The sequence below is a fragment of the Cyprinus carpio genome, chromosome B17, assembly GCF_018340385.1.
Source record: "Cyprinus carpio isolate SPL01 chromosome B17, ASM1834038v1, whole genome shotgun sequence".
Taxonomy (NCBI): domain Eukaryota; kingdom Metazoa; phylum Chordata; class Actinopteri; order Cypriniformes; family Cyprinidae; genus Cyprinus; species Cyprinus carpio.
In genome coordinates this window covers 11,799,392-11,816,671 of record NC_056613.1, presented here as the reverse complement: position 1 = coordinate 11,816,671, position 17,280 = coordinate 11,799,392, and the positions used below count along the sequence as shown (strand labels likewise).

The 17,280-nt window shown below is 35.9% G+C and overlaps 1 protein-coding gene across 1 annotated transcript; it reads right to left on the bottom strand.

Moving 5' to 3' along the window:
- Positions 1-17,224, bottom strand: sgms1a (sphingomyelin synthase 1a). Its single transcript, XM_042742239.1, has 6 exons — positions 16,985-17,224; positions 4,920-5,786; positions 4,232-4,349; positions 3,689-3,842; positions 3,277-3,443; positions 1-2,534 (listed from the first exon to the last, which is right to left on the bottom strand). Exons 2-6 carry the CDS (start codon positions 5,558-5,560, stop codon positions 2,355-2,357), a joined length of 1,260 nt encoding a protein of 419 aa, XP_042598173.1. The 5' UTR covers positions 5,561-5,786; positions 16,985-17,224; the 3' UTR covers positions 1-2,354.
- Positions 17,225-17,280: the final 56 nt, after the last annotated feature.

Genomic DNA, 17,280 nt, shown 5'->3' with positions numbered 1-17,280 from the left:
GAATATTAAATTTTTTATTCAATATCTGCCCCACTCCTTGTCATATATTAAGAGATTGTTTAGCACAGGTTTACACTTGACAAAGTAATTTGACACAGCTGGATTTATGATTGACAATGAAAAGGGAACAAAACAACAACAAAAACAACAACATACATTTAAAGTCATAAACCAACTCTTTGTTCACTTCTCAAGTCAATCAGTTGGCAGTGTAACACAAAGCTAAATGAACAGCTTAATCTGGATTTCCCAATTAAATAAACCAACACTTTATTATTTAGAACTTAAAATCTTCTATAACCCAACACTGGTTTTTATGACTTTTCCATGGTCTCCAAAAAAAATAAAAAATAATAATAATATTAGAATTATAATTCTGTGGCATATCGCAGCCATCCACATCCACACTAAATGTAACATTTCTGCTGCATATTGGTACATGTCACACATTCACAGGTCTGATTCCACTGTCGGTTTCATTTGAAAGAAAGCATTAAACCATCATCAATCAGGCTGTTACGTGGGGGAAAAATAAAACATTGTTTTTGCTCTCCGGGTTTATTAGCATGCAGGTCACTGAAGTGCAGTGTGTGGCTGGGCATCATTTTAAAGTGCTTATGATTATCCTTCCAGTACTAAACTTTGTACAGTCACTGATTGTACATTCACACTTCAGTCAGTCACTTTACAGGCCTGTCATTCAGTCTACCTGTCACAAATAAAACCAGTTTCTGTTTGGTTCTTGCTCCAGAACATTTACAACACTTCTGGCTATTTAGCAAGAGACTTGATGATTCCTTTGGCTGGCAGAAGCACATTTTGAGCAGACACACTTCACATTAAAGAAGAAGCCCTCGAATACCTTCTTGTACCAAACTTTTATAATTAAAAACTACACATATTAGTGTAATTGACTTTGTCAGATGAACATGTTATGTTGCACAGTATACAACAATATTACATGTTATTTAGTGTACAGATTACCCCATCTACACCCACTTACATCATTAGTGTAATATTGTAAACATTCAGTCTGTATAAATAAATCTTTTCTGAATTTTCTTAATATTAGAATGGTTTCCAAAGCCTGGCTTTGATTCTTTATGAAAACTATTTTGCAGTAAGAAACGGATTTAAACTTGTGATTAAAACTTTGGTGCATTAAATGAGTTAATGAAACACATGCTGAGGCCAGTTACACAAGATGCATTCTGGCACACATCTGCACCACTTTTAGTTGTTTTGCTATGTAAACATACCCTACACAGACATCTCTGACCACAATCGTTGTGTTTTGCATGCTAAAAACGGTTAAACTAATAAAATGTTCTGTTTCATTCCATTACATATATCTTTTTTGAAAGCAAAAACATATCCTGTATGAACAGCCCTTCAGTCGTGACAAAGTTTGAGTGGTGTTTTGTCAAATGAACACTATATCCTGATCGAAAAACGTCAAAACTAGTCCCTCCTATATTTCTTCTGTATTCTGTTTGCTAGACCGATGGATGATACCGAAAAGAAAAAGTAAATCTTCAGTAATGAATAATTGAACACAATCATCCAATTTTAAACACTAGGAAGTGTGTGTGCTCAGGGTTAGATTCGAAGGATTGTTGTAATGTGAAAGGCAGAACTGACCTCCCACATTCAAAGCTTCTATAAAAACATACTGCTTCTCTTAATGATCACAGGCCAAACAAAACATTTAGACATTCAGACAGACAACATTGCGGGTTAACATTATATAAATGTTTAAAGCATCTACAAGGTATTGATGTATGTGTGTATATATTATACGTGTATGTACTCTGTTGAAATATATACATTATCTGTGTATGGAAGAAAGGCACTAGAAAACACTGAAGCTGTACAGGTACAAATCTAAAAAAGATATTCTATTTGGACGACACTTTTTTGGAAAATAAACATGTGAAATATTTAGAAAAAGTTTTACTCCAGAATGAATAAAATTATTACAAAAAGATGCTTTTTAAAAAGAAAATCTGGTTCTATAAGGGTTCCAGTTTATTCAATACAGTTTTGGCAGGTAAATGAACTTTAATGACATATTCCACCAGACCAAGTCCATCTAGAAGACAGCAAAAAGGCTTAGTTCTCTATCAGATCAAGGCCTGGCCATTTTTAACTATTATAAAGAGCAGCAAATCAAATCCAGTTGTTAGACACTCTGCTCTACATATACATACCTGCTAGGGACATTGAAATGCTTCAAATGCTACAAAATGATCTGTGTATGTGTCACAGTGCTCAACCAGTTTTGCAGGGCCTGATGGGAAGAGTAGTTTCTCTTTTAGAGTCTCACAGAGCTCCAGCCAATCAGAAGCAATGGGTCATGACTCACGCGAGTCCAGCTTACTGTACTTAACCCGGGTGCACGTCATCGTTCGCAACAAGAATGGCAGCTGGTAGTTTCGAGGCACAATGCCACGTACGTTACTCTCAAAGTATTGGAATGGAACAAACCACCACACACGAGAGAACAGGTTGCCAGTGGAAATTTCCTTTAGAGCCTATAGAACAGCAGAAGAGATTAAGTTAGGAGAATTAATAGATGTAAAAAATGTAATGCCACAGTTTCCCAGAAATAGCTCAAATGCAGATGTTGCTGGGTAAAGACTGTTATCCATCAACTGTAGCAACATTTTGTTTTGGCTGCACATCCTCAGAAACCAACTACTGGCTTGATGAATACAATACAATCAAAGATCACCAATGTATACTATAGTAAGTATAAGTTTTTTCATAATATCTTCTTGATAATGGTCCATTTTATATACTTTATATATTACACTGTTCTTGATTTTTAAATCTTAATTACTTAGCACAAAAAATTGTTAGTTATATTGTTTTTCTTGTCACTACATGATTTATGTATAATTCTTTGTATAATGTATAATATGTATTATTGTTGTATTATATTTTATATAGACAATCATGGCAATAAAGAATTTAAAATTGAAAAACTGAATTGGATTGTTTGAAGAAGTGTAGTGTAATTTATATCACACACAAATAAATAAATAAATAAATAAATAAATATCTCAGAAAATTGTTAATTTATAACTGATTTAATTTAGTACATAATTTAATTTAGACTGCAATGAATATACCTTGGATACCTGAATATAGCTCATATTAGAGACACAGTTACAGCATGTTTTTTTATAAATCTGGTATGTAATTGTTATAAAATAAGCATGCTTAAATCCATTAAATAAGCAAAGATGTCCTAGTTTTAAACTACAAATGTACCTGCTGATTGGCCATTGTATGGTACCACCAGAAGAGGCGTGTGGTGATGAAGTAGGCCACCACCACGTCTATGGTGTAGTGATCATGAGCCAACAGGATGCAGAAGATACCGACGGCACTCAGGCACCAGCAGATCCAGCAATACCACCAGAACCTCCGTGGAGAATCTATAAAAAGTAAAAAAATACATTCTGTATAATAGTTTCAGAGTGGAGGCAGGCATATCAAACTCACAGATGTTATCATTGGTTTTAAGTATGTTTGTGTATTGTATAATGTTTTTTATTTATGTGTTATTGTCCATCATGTCCACTAGATGGCGATATCAACCAATCACAACAACATGTAGAGGGTAAAAATCACGTTATTAAAGCATATTTCGACATGATTGTTAATAAATATGAGTACTCACACTCTTTAATAAAGAGGTATGTTAGAGTCAGCATCACTGTGTGTCCACTGTACAAATAATCTCCACACAAAGAGTGAGAGCCAGTGATTGACAGGCCACCACCAGCCATCATTTTCATTACCCGCCGTGACTGAGCCTCCCAGTCACCGAAGATCTGGAAGACACACACAAACACACACGTATAAGCATTTACAAGCACAAAAACATTTAAAGATAAAAAAACAACATGTTATTTTAATTTCTTCATTGCATTATCTTTATTACTTTACTCCCTCTCTCTCACAACATCAGTTGTGCATGTGCAATTGTGCATACTCATATTTAGAAGCAAGAATGATATCTGAAACTATGGCAGAGTGCAAGATTGTTTGATGTCACATGTTTTTTCCTACCACCAAATGTGATTCAAGCACTTGACCCAGTTTACACCTGTATTTAGCACTATTCACTTCAGACAGTATCCCTATTCTAGACCAACATTAACTTGCATAAAGGTCTAGTTTCAGTGTCAAGCTACAAGTATTCTCATCCTTCAACAGTTACCTTTGGGGAACACTTGAAGTGCATGCCTGGCACAGGTAATGTCGTAAAGTACATGGTCATGCATCTGTACAAATACAGAGTTCCCACAATAAAAAAGAACCGACGACCAATTATGGACCTGCAAACGGAGAGAAATCAAAGTCAAAAAAATAGCCAGATCATAGGATAGGTCATAGTTTATGGATGGCTATGCTAAAAAAAAAAAAAAAAAAAAAAAAAAGAATTCTGCACTGTTTATGAGTCATGCCAGGAGATGATTCAGCTGTTTAAGGCATTATGTCATGAAATAAATTATTGTAGTTTCTTTTTCAAGGAACAGTTCACCCAAAAATGAAACTGTTGTTATCATTTACTCACCCTCATGTCATTCCAAACCTGTAAAAGTTTCTTTCTTATGTTAAACACATTAGAAGATATTTTGAAGAACCAAACATTTGATGGTCCCCACTGACTTTCATAACAGGGAAAGAAATACTATGGAAGTCAATGGGGACTTTTAACTGTTTGATTACCGGCATTCTTCAAAATATCTTCTTTTATGCTCAACATGAGAAAGAAACTCATACGGGTTTGGAACTACATGAGGGTGTGTAAAAAACAACATTCTGGGGTAAACGATCCCTTTATTGTACAGAAACTAAGAGAGTTCATAGATTAAAACCACTTGAAAAATGATTAAGGGACTGACCTGTGTTTAAGCAGAAGCCACTGCGTAAACCACAGACCCACAAGCAGCACGCCATTGATCTCACAGATGGAAAACGCCCACTCCACACGATCAAACAGATCAAAGAATTTATCCGGCAGGGGCGGAGACTCTTCCTTGGGTGGGACACGTTCGTGCACCACTGAGATCACAACTGTTGTGGTGAGAAAGCAGAACAGAGCGTAAAGGAAGGCCACACCTGTTTTGGACCACTCCGTGGGATACGGCGTGCGCTCCTGCTCAGGCAGCTGTGGAATCAAGATGCGAACCGGCTCCGAGTGCAAGCCATTCTTTGGAATGCCGTTGTGGATCTTGCCATTGCTCACACTGCCGTTGGCAAGAACGATGCCAGCGTGACCGTTGGCGTGGTGGTTGTTTTCGTGGTTGTTGTTCTGGTGTGCCTTCATGTGGCTGGTTAAGCGCAAAGTCTCTATGCGTTCCAAAAGCAGTCTACCACCGTCCCCTGTGACCAGAGACAAAGGTGAGGCATTAAAGTCTTCCTCAGACAGTCTCAAGAGCGCAGGGCCATCCACGTTCCGCAATGCATCCGTGTACTCCTGCAAGCCTTCGTTGGTCAGCCAAACAGAGACGTCACTGGCTGTCCATAGCTTCACCTCATTCATATCTGGGTAAGAGTGAGTCAGAGGGGCCGTTTCAAGGGGTTTCACTCAGCAGTTTGGTGCCCCGACAGCAGTCATAGTGTCTCTGGGACATTGGAGGAGAGTAGCTGAGAGGTCCAATTTTTCCTCCTGTCCTCGCTGTTGTTAAATTGAGTAATGGCTGATTTGACTCCAAAACTTTTTTTTTTTGTCTGAATCCCTTGGAGTCAGTGTGCACCAATGTATGGCCCTGAAAAAGAAAAGCACATACAAGTTAGCTAACAGATTGAGATTTGTTATTACAGAAAAAGTAAGTAATTATCTGCTCTAGCAGCTCTAGAATACAACAGATTTTTGCTGACAATTTCACGGACGTGTGTGTCACGAACATACATCCTGTTCAACAACAGTTACTATGAGCACAACATGCACTTTGTGCAAGTGTGTCAGAGGAACATATAGGTAATATTCAGTCTGTTTGTGAGTGTTTCATAACCATAGCAACTGTAGTTCAGCAGTCTGGGTAAAAATAAATAAATATCCAAACCACACTTGTCTGAATCACCATCTTAATCTACAGTGGTTCTATGGAAATTTTCTCAGCAGAGAGAGCATATTTACTTCTCCAGAAGTCAGTACTACTGCAAGTCAGAGTGAATAGAACTTAATTATAATGAATATAACAACATTAATTTAAAATGAAATGGAAAGAAAATTATATACACAGTTCAAAAGATTATAATTTTTTTTTTTTAAATAAGTTGCTTCAGTTAGGCTTCAGTTATTTGATACACTAAGAAATGTAATAGTGTAAATCGTTCTTAATTTAAAATAATGTTTATATTTTAATATCATTTAAAATCTACTGAATTTTCAGCAGTTACTACTCCAGTCTTCAGTGTCACATGATCCTTTAGAAATCATTCTAATATGCTGATTTGGTGCTCAAGAAACATTTCTTATTAATATCAATGCTGAAAAACATTTGTGTTGCTTAATATTATTGCATAAGCTCTTATTCACTTTTATTCCAGGATTCTTCAAGGAACAGAAAGTTCAAAAGAGCAGAAATCGAAATCTTTTGTAACATTTCAAATGTCTTTACGGTCACTGTTTACTTTGATGAAATAAAGTGTTAATTTCCTTTTTTTTTATTTATTTTTTAAAATCTTTTGTCTTTTGTATATATGAATATAAACTTTTTAAAATGCTTATAATCAATAGTTCATAATGATTCAAGGGATGAATCATAAAATATATGATTTCATAAAAGTACAGTAAGGAACATGAATGGGAAAAATACCTCCTGAAGCAACAGAGGGAGGTCACTGCTATGTTATATTCTCACATATTGTTAGGCTCATAAAGTGTTCACTGTAGAGCTGTACAAACTTGATTTAAAAGTCAATACTTCCAGCTTTGACTATGTATGTTGAATCATGAGATACATAGACATATAGACAATATTACTTGTTATGTAATAGTTACGCCACACACACCCTAAATGTTCTGAAATGTGGATTATGACTTCTACCTGCCAAGCTGTAACTTGTATGAGTGTGTAATTGAGCATACAGCAGAATACAAAGAGCAAAATTAGAGCGAGAGCGAGAGAAAGAGCGAGAGAGAGAGATTAAAAGACTCTGACTCAACACTATGTTTAGAAGACCTTCGGTTATTAAATCAGCTTAAGGGGGAAAATTCACTCACACACAAAGCAAAACCGGCAAGCCCAAGAAACCACAAGTACATAGCAACTTGGAAACGATGCCAAATAACCATAGGCCTTATGTCAGATGACCAGCCAACCATTAGCTTTCATCCTTTTAGCAGATCTGTGTTGCTCTTAGAAAAATTACCTATGGGTAAGAAGCCATTTAGTTTCCACAATATTTATTTTTGATTTATTTACTTTTTTTTGGTCAGGCCGTAACCCTATAACATCACTAAACCGGTTTTATTTTTGGCTCGCAGGAGGATCTGCCACATTCATCAGCTCATGCTGTTTCCTTATTTCTTGTTAGAAGTTATCCTGTTACATATTGTGTTTTTATGATCAACAGCAGTTCCTTGACATTTCTTTTTTTGCATTCTAAAAGTGTAAAAGTTGAATTTTAACTTACCAAGGCAGTTAAAATTCAACATGATTCTGTTAAACAGCAAGAGGTCAAGTTGCAAACCATGGCTTCTGAATCTTGGTAGACATTTTTGAAACAGTCAGAAGTTAGAAAACAAGGGTCACATGAGCAAGTTCAGTTCTGTTATATAAACATTCTTCAAAATCAGGACACAGCTCATTCTGTTTTTTCAACTCACTCTGCAATATATATTAGGCAACATTAATCTTGGAAATATCTTTAGAGCCTCTCTTCTTGACATTTTCAATTTAATAGTCCTAAAACAATGTATTTCCATTTAATACATGTAATCATTAACAATGAGTGTTCAGATGTTAATTATGTGTGCATCATTACAGCTTGTACCAGTTTTTCCAGTAAGTTATCTACATTCATGACAAACTGATAACGTGAATAAACAAATGTGACCCTGGACCACAAAACCAGTCTTAAGTGTCAAGATTTATAAATAAGCTTTCCACTGATGTATGGTTTGTTAGGATAGGACAATATTTGGCTGAGATACAACTATTTGTGTGTGCAAAAAAATCTAAATATTGAGAAAATCACCTTTAAAGTTGTCCAAATGAAGTTCTTAGCAATGCAAATTACTAATCAGAAATTAAGTTTTGATATATTTACAGTAGGAAATTTACAAAATATCTTCATGGAACATGATCTTTACTTAATATCCTAATGATTTTTGGCATTAATTCAAAATCTATCATTTTGACCCATACAATGTATTTTTGGCTATTGCTACAAATATCCCTGTGCAACTCAAGTTTTGTGGTCCAGGGTCGCAAATTTCATCTTAACCTACTCAATAAGATTTTCAATAAATCCTTATTTAACACTACTGCACTTTTTGTACACAAACCAAACACACAGTCTTTCTTCCCGAAAGTGTGAGGTCAAAAACAATCATGAATAAAATAAAAAAAAAAGTAACAGCATTTGATACAGAAAAAAAACCAAGCAGATGTTGTGCGAGAACACCCACGTGGATAAACACAGACGTCAGCATACACAGCTGACAGTACAATAAAAATCAGCATGACTGATGAACACAGCAACACAATATTAAATTAAAAACAACAAAAAAAATCTCTTTACAAACACAAGGCTTTTATTTCTCAACAGCTTAAACCCACAGTCTTTTATCAGACATCAGATATTTTACTTTGATTACTCTCATCAGAAAACTCCTTACATTCAGTTCAGACATATTGTAACACTGTTTTAACATTTTACAAATTTTTCCAAGGTTGGCAGTCATCTTTCACAGTTGTTCATAACATAATGGTGGAACCAATAAAAAGGTGTCCAGCACACCGTATTAAAAGTCTGGGTGGCAGACAAGCCCAAAATAGAGTGCATTTTAAAGGCACATCACAAAAGATTAAACTATTATACTTACCATTATCCTTTAAAATGTAGTATATTTAAAAGTAGGGCTGTGCAATAAATCAAAATACAATTTCTATTTCAATTTCAAAATCACTCGCTGCTCTTGACTGAACGACTTTTGTAACTTTAATAAGAAACATATAAAGTCGAATTCTTACAGTAAAGACTACTGTTTTATTTTACATTAGATTATTCAATTTCTGTAGTAGGCTGTTAACTGAATACTTTAGACTTGCATTAAAAAAAGCACAGTTTGTTTCATTTGTATCTTTTAAATCTTAATGTATTTGTCCTCTGCTTTTTTATGACAGTTTTAATTATTTTCAATAATTTTGAAGACTTTTTTTGTTTGTTTTTTTACTCATTTTAGTTACCCTAGTATTTTGCTGTGGTATTGAAGATTGTGACATTTCTCTGGTCTCTAAAATGTAAATGTCATAGCAGCTTTATTTACAGAAAATATAAGTATATATCATTCACTATCTTTAAATTAATAATTCATATAAAGTTTTGGTCACATGGCCAGCTCATAAATATTGTGCTAAATAATCATGGTTACAGTATTGACCAAAATATTTGTGATCATGTTTTTTTTTTTTTTTTGTGTGTGTCATAATTGAGTATTGCTGTTAAAAGTATTTAAACATTCCTTTCCTTTTAAATAATCTGGGACAATTTTTTTTTTCATTATTTGCAAAACCTTAAATAGTTAAACAATATGACAGCTGCAGATTAGATTACGGTGCATTGACCAAATAAACATTTTTGCATGACTCAAACTACAAGAAGATTGTATTTTATGAAATGTATGATATGAAATTGCTGAAATGCAAGAGCTATATTAATGTAGCCGCTCTCTGTGAGTTTTAATTACCTCTCATTTTACATTATCTTTAAACAAACAGCCTCTTTTGAACACACCTGGCTTAGTTCCCATTTACAAAAGGTGGCAAATATTTACAGAACACATATATACAAGGACGCAACTCCTAGACACATGTGCATGAAAAAAAAAGAGATCACTGCAAGCTAGCAATCTTAATAGAAGAGCCATTGAAGTTCACGTCAATAATACTGTCCATTCTTTAGCAGACAGTCCAACTGATGGAAAGGTGGAAACAGTCATGTGTCATTGGTGAAACTTTTGTTTAACAGATGACACGCATGAAATGTATGAAAAACACACCTGCTACCACAAAAGAAGACCAATATTACATAAAGACCAATGTATGGCCAAACAGCACACACTGATGTCTTCACTTAATGCAGTTAGTCATGCAACAGTACACACACACACACACACACACACTTGCAGGTCAATACACATATAGGACAGCTAAGCACTCTCTCTCAGTTTCTAATTATCACACTGTGTGTATGGCAAAGCCACAGTTCTCTTTAAAGTCACAGCAGAAATAAATATCTTATTTACCTTTACTCAGATAAAGCACACTATTGGATTTGCTTACAACTGGACACTCTGGTTAATATTTAAATTTTACAGGCAGTTAAATGCATCACGCACATTACAGTAAAAGCCATTTCACATCCCATCATTTCTAAATCACTGTCATTTCAGAATTATAGAATTGCAATATATAGTTTTACATTTGTGGCATCATACTTCTGGTTTTGGTTTAGTTCAAACTATATAATTTAAGTCAATAAAAACTGTTAGGCTAGTTGCTTAAGGTTTGCGTAAGTTGATGTCCCATTTCATAAAATTGCAGAAGTGGACATGCAGTTATAACCAAAATTACACCATAGTTGTTATCAATTGTGATGCGTTTTCACATTTTTACTTGTTATCTGAAAACTAAAATCAAAATGACAACATTTAAAAATTCTAATTTAACAGATGACATAAGCATTTTATGTCCTGTTTGTAACTTATCTTCTGATTTTGCAAGACAAAGCAGTAAAGCCCAATGGAACCACCATAATCACAAAGAGAGATCGTCCTTGAGAGCTGCAGTTTCTCTATTTTCCCAAGCTCTAGCAGCTGTTTTTTAGCAGGTTGTGGAAAAGCAAATGTTTCTTTAGAGGAGGAATTCAAACCATCTAGAATCTCCAAGTGTGTGTGTGGATTTTTCCATTAGGAGATGTTTTCAGTGTCCGTCTCTGTGATTCAGAGATGAAATAAATCATTTTTGCTCTACCAGCCCTGCATGAGGAAATTACAGACTTCAGAAGTAAGTTACGGCACAGATTTATTCATCAGTGCTTCCAAGACTAAGACATGAACACTGTTTTGGTGATCTCCTTGCTATCCTGCCCTACATCTACAGCCTATATCCTCCTCACAGTCGTGTACCTTTACAAAGCACTGTGAGACTCAATACACCACAGATGCTATTTTTGGTGTGTTTATTTTATCCAATGCGACTTACAGTATAGGTTTACAATATGCATGTTCCCTTGGGATCAAACCCATGGCCTTAGTTTTGCACTACCAGATTAAACAGCTGTTGCCAGTGGGATTTTTGTTTTCTTTACTGTATATATGAACAGAGAGAGAAAGTGACTTATTTAAAGTTCAATTCAGTTAAAGGAATAGTTCACCCAGAAATGGATATTTCCTCATTTACTCACCCTAAAGACATTCCAAACCTGTATGAATTTCTTTCCGTGGAAGAATGTTTCAACTGTCTTTGTCAATACAATGAAAGTCAATGCGGTCCAAAACAACACTGAACTCCATCGACTTACTGTATGGACAAATAAATAAAAAAATTATTTATAAATGAATGACTGAGACATTTCCATAGAAGAAAGAATATCCTACAACAAACTGATGTTTGGGAACCAATGGAATGGGGTTTCTTAAGAGAACTGCAGGGAGTTGATGAAAAGCTAATAATCAATTAAGTCACAAAAATATAAAATCATTTTTATTTGAAAAAATACAATTGAATAAAATACTTAGTAAAGATTACATATTTTCATTGTTAACTGCATGTCATGTGACATCTGACAATACAGAACCATGAATATTCAAATGTGTCATTAAATTATTTAAATATTACCTTCTCAGGAGTATTTGAAAGTAAATATTTTTGGTCAAAAGGCAGTTTGGAAGTTTGGAAATCCCTGTCCTACAGGTTTGAAAAGACACAAGGGTGAATAAAAATAAAATATAAATTATATACATAAAATATCAATTAATCTTGGGCCACTAGCTATTTAAGAATGAATTACTCCTGACCAGCAATATCTGTGGGCTATGCATACACACACATCTCTTTAAAGATACATTTTATTTTATGAAAGTTGTCCATTTGTTGCATAAGTCTGTTGAAGGTCTTGTGGTTCCCACACCAGGCCTGTGTATGTGGATAATAAAAAGTAACAGCTGATATCACTAAAATATTTTTTTTTTCCCTCCAGCCTTGAAATTAAATACAATTTAATGGTTGTTATGCAAAACATGTACTCCTCCTTCAGTGTGACCTTGACAAGGTCCTCTAAACACCTGCAATGCTAGGAACAAACTCCCATAACCTCGCCTCTGCCTGTTTTACCTTTGCCTGCACTTTAAACATTTTTATTAATTAAACTTATTAGTATGCATGTTCTCATAACTATCCCCTAAGCTGGAACTTTCTGACCTCTACATAACTTACTTTGTTCCAGAAAGCCAACTCCTCCCTGCAGGTCACACATTCACAAATTAATAACACAACCACAAGGCACTTCCTTGAATTTAAATTCATTGCCACACATTTCCAAATTTCTCTTCCTTATTCTCTTTTTTCCATTCCACTTTTTCCTCCAGCATTTGGTTTCTCTTAATTTAACTTGCAATACACAATTCATTTCAGTAAGCATACAACCAGTAATGGTAATACAGAGTAAACCCTTAACAGTTTTTTGTAAACATTTGCTTTGGCTTACACTATTTAATTTGCATTTTTTGCACAAAGCATACTGAACCACAGAACACAAAAAAACAGACACATCCATAAACACCAGCACATACCGAAACCAAGCTGTCATAAATGTGTGAAGAGTGAAACGTCTTTGTAATTCAAATGTAATCTTTGTAATTCAGAATACAAGAACACATAGCCGCAAACAGAGGGCTATTAAGGGCCATTGGGTGATTTATGAGATCTTTGAGGGCTGATCAGGTCTCCCAAAACATATACTTAAAAGCTGTTATTACCTCATTATACTCATTCAACCTGTGCTGGTACTTTAGTCTGCACATGTTGTTAATAAGATTAAATTCTGATATTTAACCTCCTTAATATGCATTGAGAACAGTAATCGTGTATTTTTATGCATGTGATGAAGTGAAGTGTGTAATCAGTGCATTAACTGGTTCAAAACACGGCTGGAATACTCCAGAGTCTTGCACTTAAAACCACATCAAAACACCACCTGCCATCTAAACGCACTAATAGAAGCATGACTAACATTCATACAAATGCGATTGCAAGGTATAGTTGCCATTTGTTTGCACTGCTTTAGAAGAGTCTATAACAAATGGAAAAGTGAAACAAACAGATTAATAGAAGAAAGAGAAGGGACTTCGTTGATTTTAAGTTCTTGAACTTTCCCCAAACAAATGCACTTTCACTTGTGGTCTTCCACAACAAGGGGGACCTACTAATGTCTTCTATGATATAGCATCTGCTCATTAAAAAAAAAAAAAAAATCCCAGGTTCCATGAATTTAAGGCCCTGCTTGTGAATGTTGTTATTAACCTCCCTGGAATATTGATGATAAAAATACAGACCTCTTCCTATAATTAGACCATATGACATTTCACTTTAAGTAGGACAAAATGTATGATAGGAAAAAAACAGGGACAAGAGGATGTGTGTCTGAGTAAAAAAAGAAAAACAGAGAGATAGAAAGAAAGAGAAACCACTAGAGACATTGACAGAGAAGGGTGGAGCATGAAAGAAACTGAACAGACATGTCACAAAGGCTCCACATCCTCATACATGCATTGCAAGTCACCGGTTTTAATCTTACATCACATCTAAAAAAAAAAAAAAAAAAAAAAAAAAAAAAAAAAAAAAAAAATTACCTGAATATTTAGGATTACATAGATATGTAGAGTAACATGTCTCACCGGACAATTCAAAGATTTAAAGGGGTCATATGATGTTTTTTTAAAAATCATTATCTTATGTATTTGGTGTAACAGAATATGTTGACATGCTTTAATGTTCAAAAAACACATTATTTTTCAAATACTGTACATTATTGTAGGTCGTCTATGCCCCACCTCTCTCAAATTTGTTGTTTTCTACAAAGTCCCTCCTTCCGACAAGCGCAGTCTGCTCTGATTGGCCAACTGACCCAGTGCATTGTGATTGGCTGAACACCGCAAGCACTCGTCAGAAATGTAACGCCCCTTTTTTATAATCGCAATCTTCATCTTTCAAAATAAATGTAAAAACAGTTAATAATGTTCTTAGTTTTACCATCAGTTCAAGCCCAAAATGGGAACAGAGCCTCGTGACAGACACAGTGATGAAGCTCGTATGTGTTTGCAGTACACAAGCACAGACGGTTAAGAGAGCTGACTCCACTGTGTGACCATCTCTCTCTCTCTCTCTCTCTCTCTCTCTCTCTCTCTCTCATACACACACACACACATTTGAACACATAGCACATACAACGTGCAAAACTCCACATTGTCATAGCAAAACACAGTCAATAGCTGTTGGACTTTGTCCTGGAAAACCGAACAGTAGTTGGTGATTAAGAAGAGTCAGTTTGTAGAAGATAAGTTCACGAAACAGTCATCCATAAAATGCATTGCTGTTCTGTTGTAAGTGATTTTATGTATTTGTAAATGTATGTAATTTTGGAGGTTCATATATGGTTCTTTTTTCTGGATACGCCAAATAAAGTGCTTTTGTGTATGTATAAAGAATATCTGTGGTTTGTGTGAACACGCCTTCTTTCTCTGCGTAAACATTTGGGCAGCATTACGCAAATATTTCCACATAGTGATGTAGAGATGTGGGGGCGTGTTTGAACGAGCCGTTTTAGGGGGCCATGGCAGAGCCTTAACTTTGATAAAGAATATCTCTTTGGTTTTGAGACTTTAGTCTTTGCAACTTCAGGGATCTTATCTATGCATCAGTTTCACTCCAAAGAGAAATGAAAACTTGAAATCGCATCATATGACCCCTTTAAATCTTCCTTCATTCTTAAGTCTATAGGTGAAATGTGAGTATGTTGTTATCTCCCTCTTTCCTGCTCTCCTTTCCAGTGATTAGAAACACATTTTTCTCTCTATGGCTTCCGTGATGTGGCCCAGTTTCAAGTCATTCCTAAGAAAAAAAGTGGTTTAGGCACTCTTGTGCTTCTTTAGACAGAAACAAACTGTAACCTTGGGTCTCAAGCTCAGATTTTGTTCTCTCCATGCATTAAAAAGATCAATCAAGTTAATATTTTGGCTTAACACCAACTGTTTTAACTCTCCTATCACAGCTATGTGGTTTGACAGCCTTGTGACGGGTCAATATTCTCTTCCAGATATCCTCCACGTAAAACAGAGAGCACAAGGTCAAAGTCCTCACAGCTGGCAGTAAATTAAGTATCAGCTGTGAAGACACAGTAATAGTTTTGCAGCTCCAGTGGAAAAATTGTAATCATTCAGAGACGGTCATGGGAGAGTGATAAGGACTTAACGGTTTCTGGATTCAGAGTGCAAAAAATTCGCTGGAAATCGGGTACAAATAATATTTAGCCTGCCACTGTTTCAACAGACCTGGAAGTTTAAAGGAACAGTTCACCTCAGAATGAACACCTTTGTCTTTTTTGTTGTTACAAACTCACAACTTTCTTTTAAAGCAAAACATGAGAGGTTAGTCAGATTAACAGACTCAATCACTGTTCATTTTCAGTTTATGGAACAAAGATGAAAAAGAAGTGAATGTGTTTCTAACATCTGCTTTTTTATTCCCCCCCCCAAAAAAACAGGAAGATGGAAAGTCATAAAGGTTTGGCACAACGTTGGAACTATGTTTGGCTTAATGAGTGTGTGTTGGTATAAAAAAAAAAAATCTCTGTATACATTTCAGCTACCAATTTTCCAACAACATTTTGGTAAACAGAAAAAATAGATAACAGTCCGAGTACTCTACAAGTGTACGCTCGCGAACAGAACTAGCATTTAGGAGGTAACCATGGCAACAGCTGCTAGTTGGCGTGCCATCGGCAAACAGTAAGTGCTGTTTTTATTTATCGCTTTATTGCACACTTACACCTCATAATATGTCACGAAAATTGTTAATGTTTAGTATAAAACGTCTTTACAATGGATAGCGATAACTGCACTAAAGACGCCAAACTAGAATTTGACCCGAGGCATGCGCAGAATATTACAAAAATAAATATTTTTAAGCGACCACTTGAAATTATCGACAATTTCCCACAGAGACTTTTAATTTTTAGGTAAACGATCCCTTTAATCGCTCGGTGGCATATTTGGCAACAATTTAAAATAGGACATGCTACGTAAACAACCCCATAAAGCAACATGTGGGCCACGCAGCCCCTAACAAACGTATCACCCACTTTTTCGCGCTAGATAAATTGTTATGGTTTTCGTCAACTGACGCGTCTGGCACGAGAAAACGGCCATCGTGCTCACGCGCTATTACGACAAATGCTTTACATTAATACGTGGCGAAAGCTGCCATTCTTTCCCGGTGCGTCGTGTCATAACGGCTCTTTACCTTCAGAAACCATAGTGCTGATGATTAGGCAAGCGATTAAAGAGAGATTACACAGCAAAGGATCACTCGATCCTTGTGGAAAATAAATCCCCCAGTCCACAGGGGGTGTTTAGAAGAGACCCACAGAGGACTAGTGGACGTCAAAACACAAGAAACGTGTTCTTAGAGAGGCCCCGGGGAAGGGAAGATCAACAGCTCCGTAGAGTTCAACTCACCGTGTTGTTATTTTCTCCAAAGAATACTTGTAGCTCGTCCGAACTGACGCGATCCCGATCCAGGCCAAATCAACACGCCTCTCCTTACAAGCCCGCTGTCGCGTAAAATATCCCCGTCAGAAGAGTGTAAATGTGTTGTGATGGGGTTGGTGGTTTTGGAGTCGTTTATCTATATATCAAGCTGGAGACGTGCGCGTCAGTGGGCGGATTTAAAGCAGCTCCTGCGTGAATCAGAAGATAGTGGTGGGAGGGGGGATCCTGTCCTGTCCCGCCGCCCGTGACGTAGTACCCAACGC

What these genes read in the sequence shown, in the direction of transcription:
- sgms1a (XM_042742239.1), bottom strand. Translation starts at nt 5,560, where the DNA reads ATGAATGAGGTGAAGCTATGGACAGCCAGTGACGTCTCTGTTTGGCTG. An exon ending in ACTTCAAGTGTTCCCCAAAG is followed by an intron (nt 3,843 to 4,231) that starts GTAACTGTTGAA and finishes TGTGTCTTCCAG; the next exon opens with ATCTTCGGTGACTGGGAGGC. An exon ending in ATACCTCTTTATTAAAGAGT is followed by an intron (nt 3,444 to 3,688) that starts GTGAGTACTCAT and finishes TACTTTTTATAG; the next exon opens with ATTCTCCACGGAGGTTCTGG.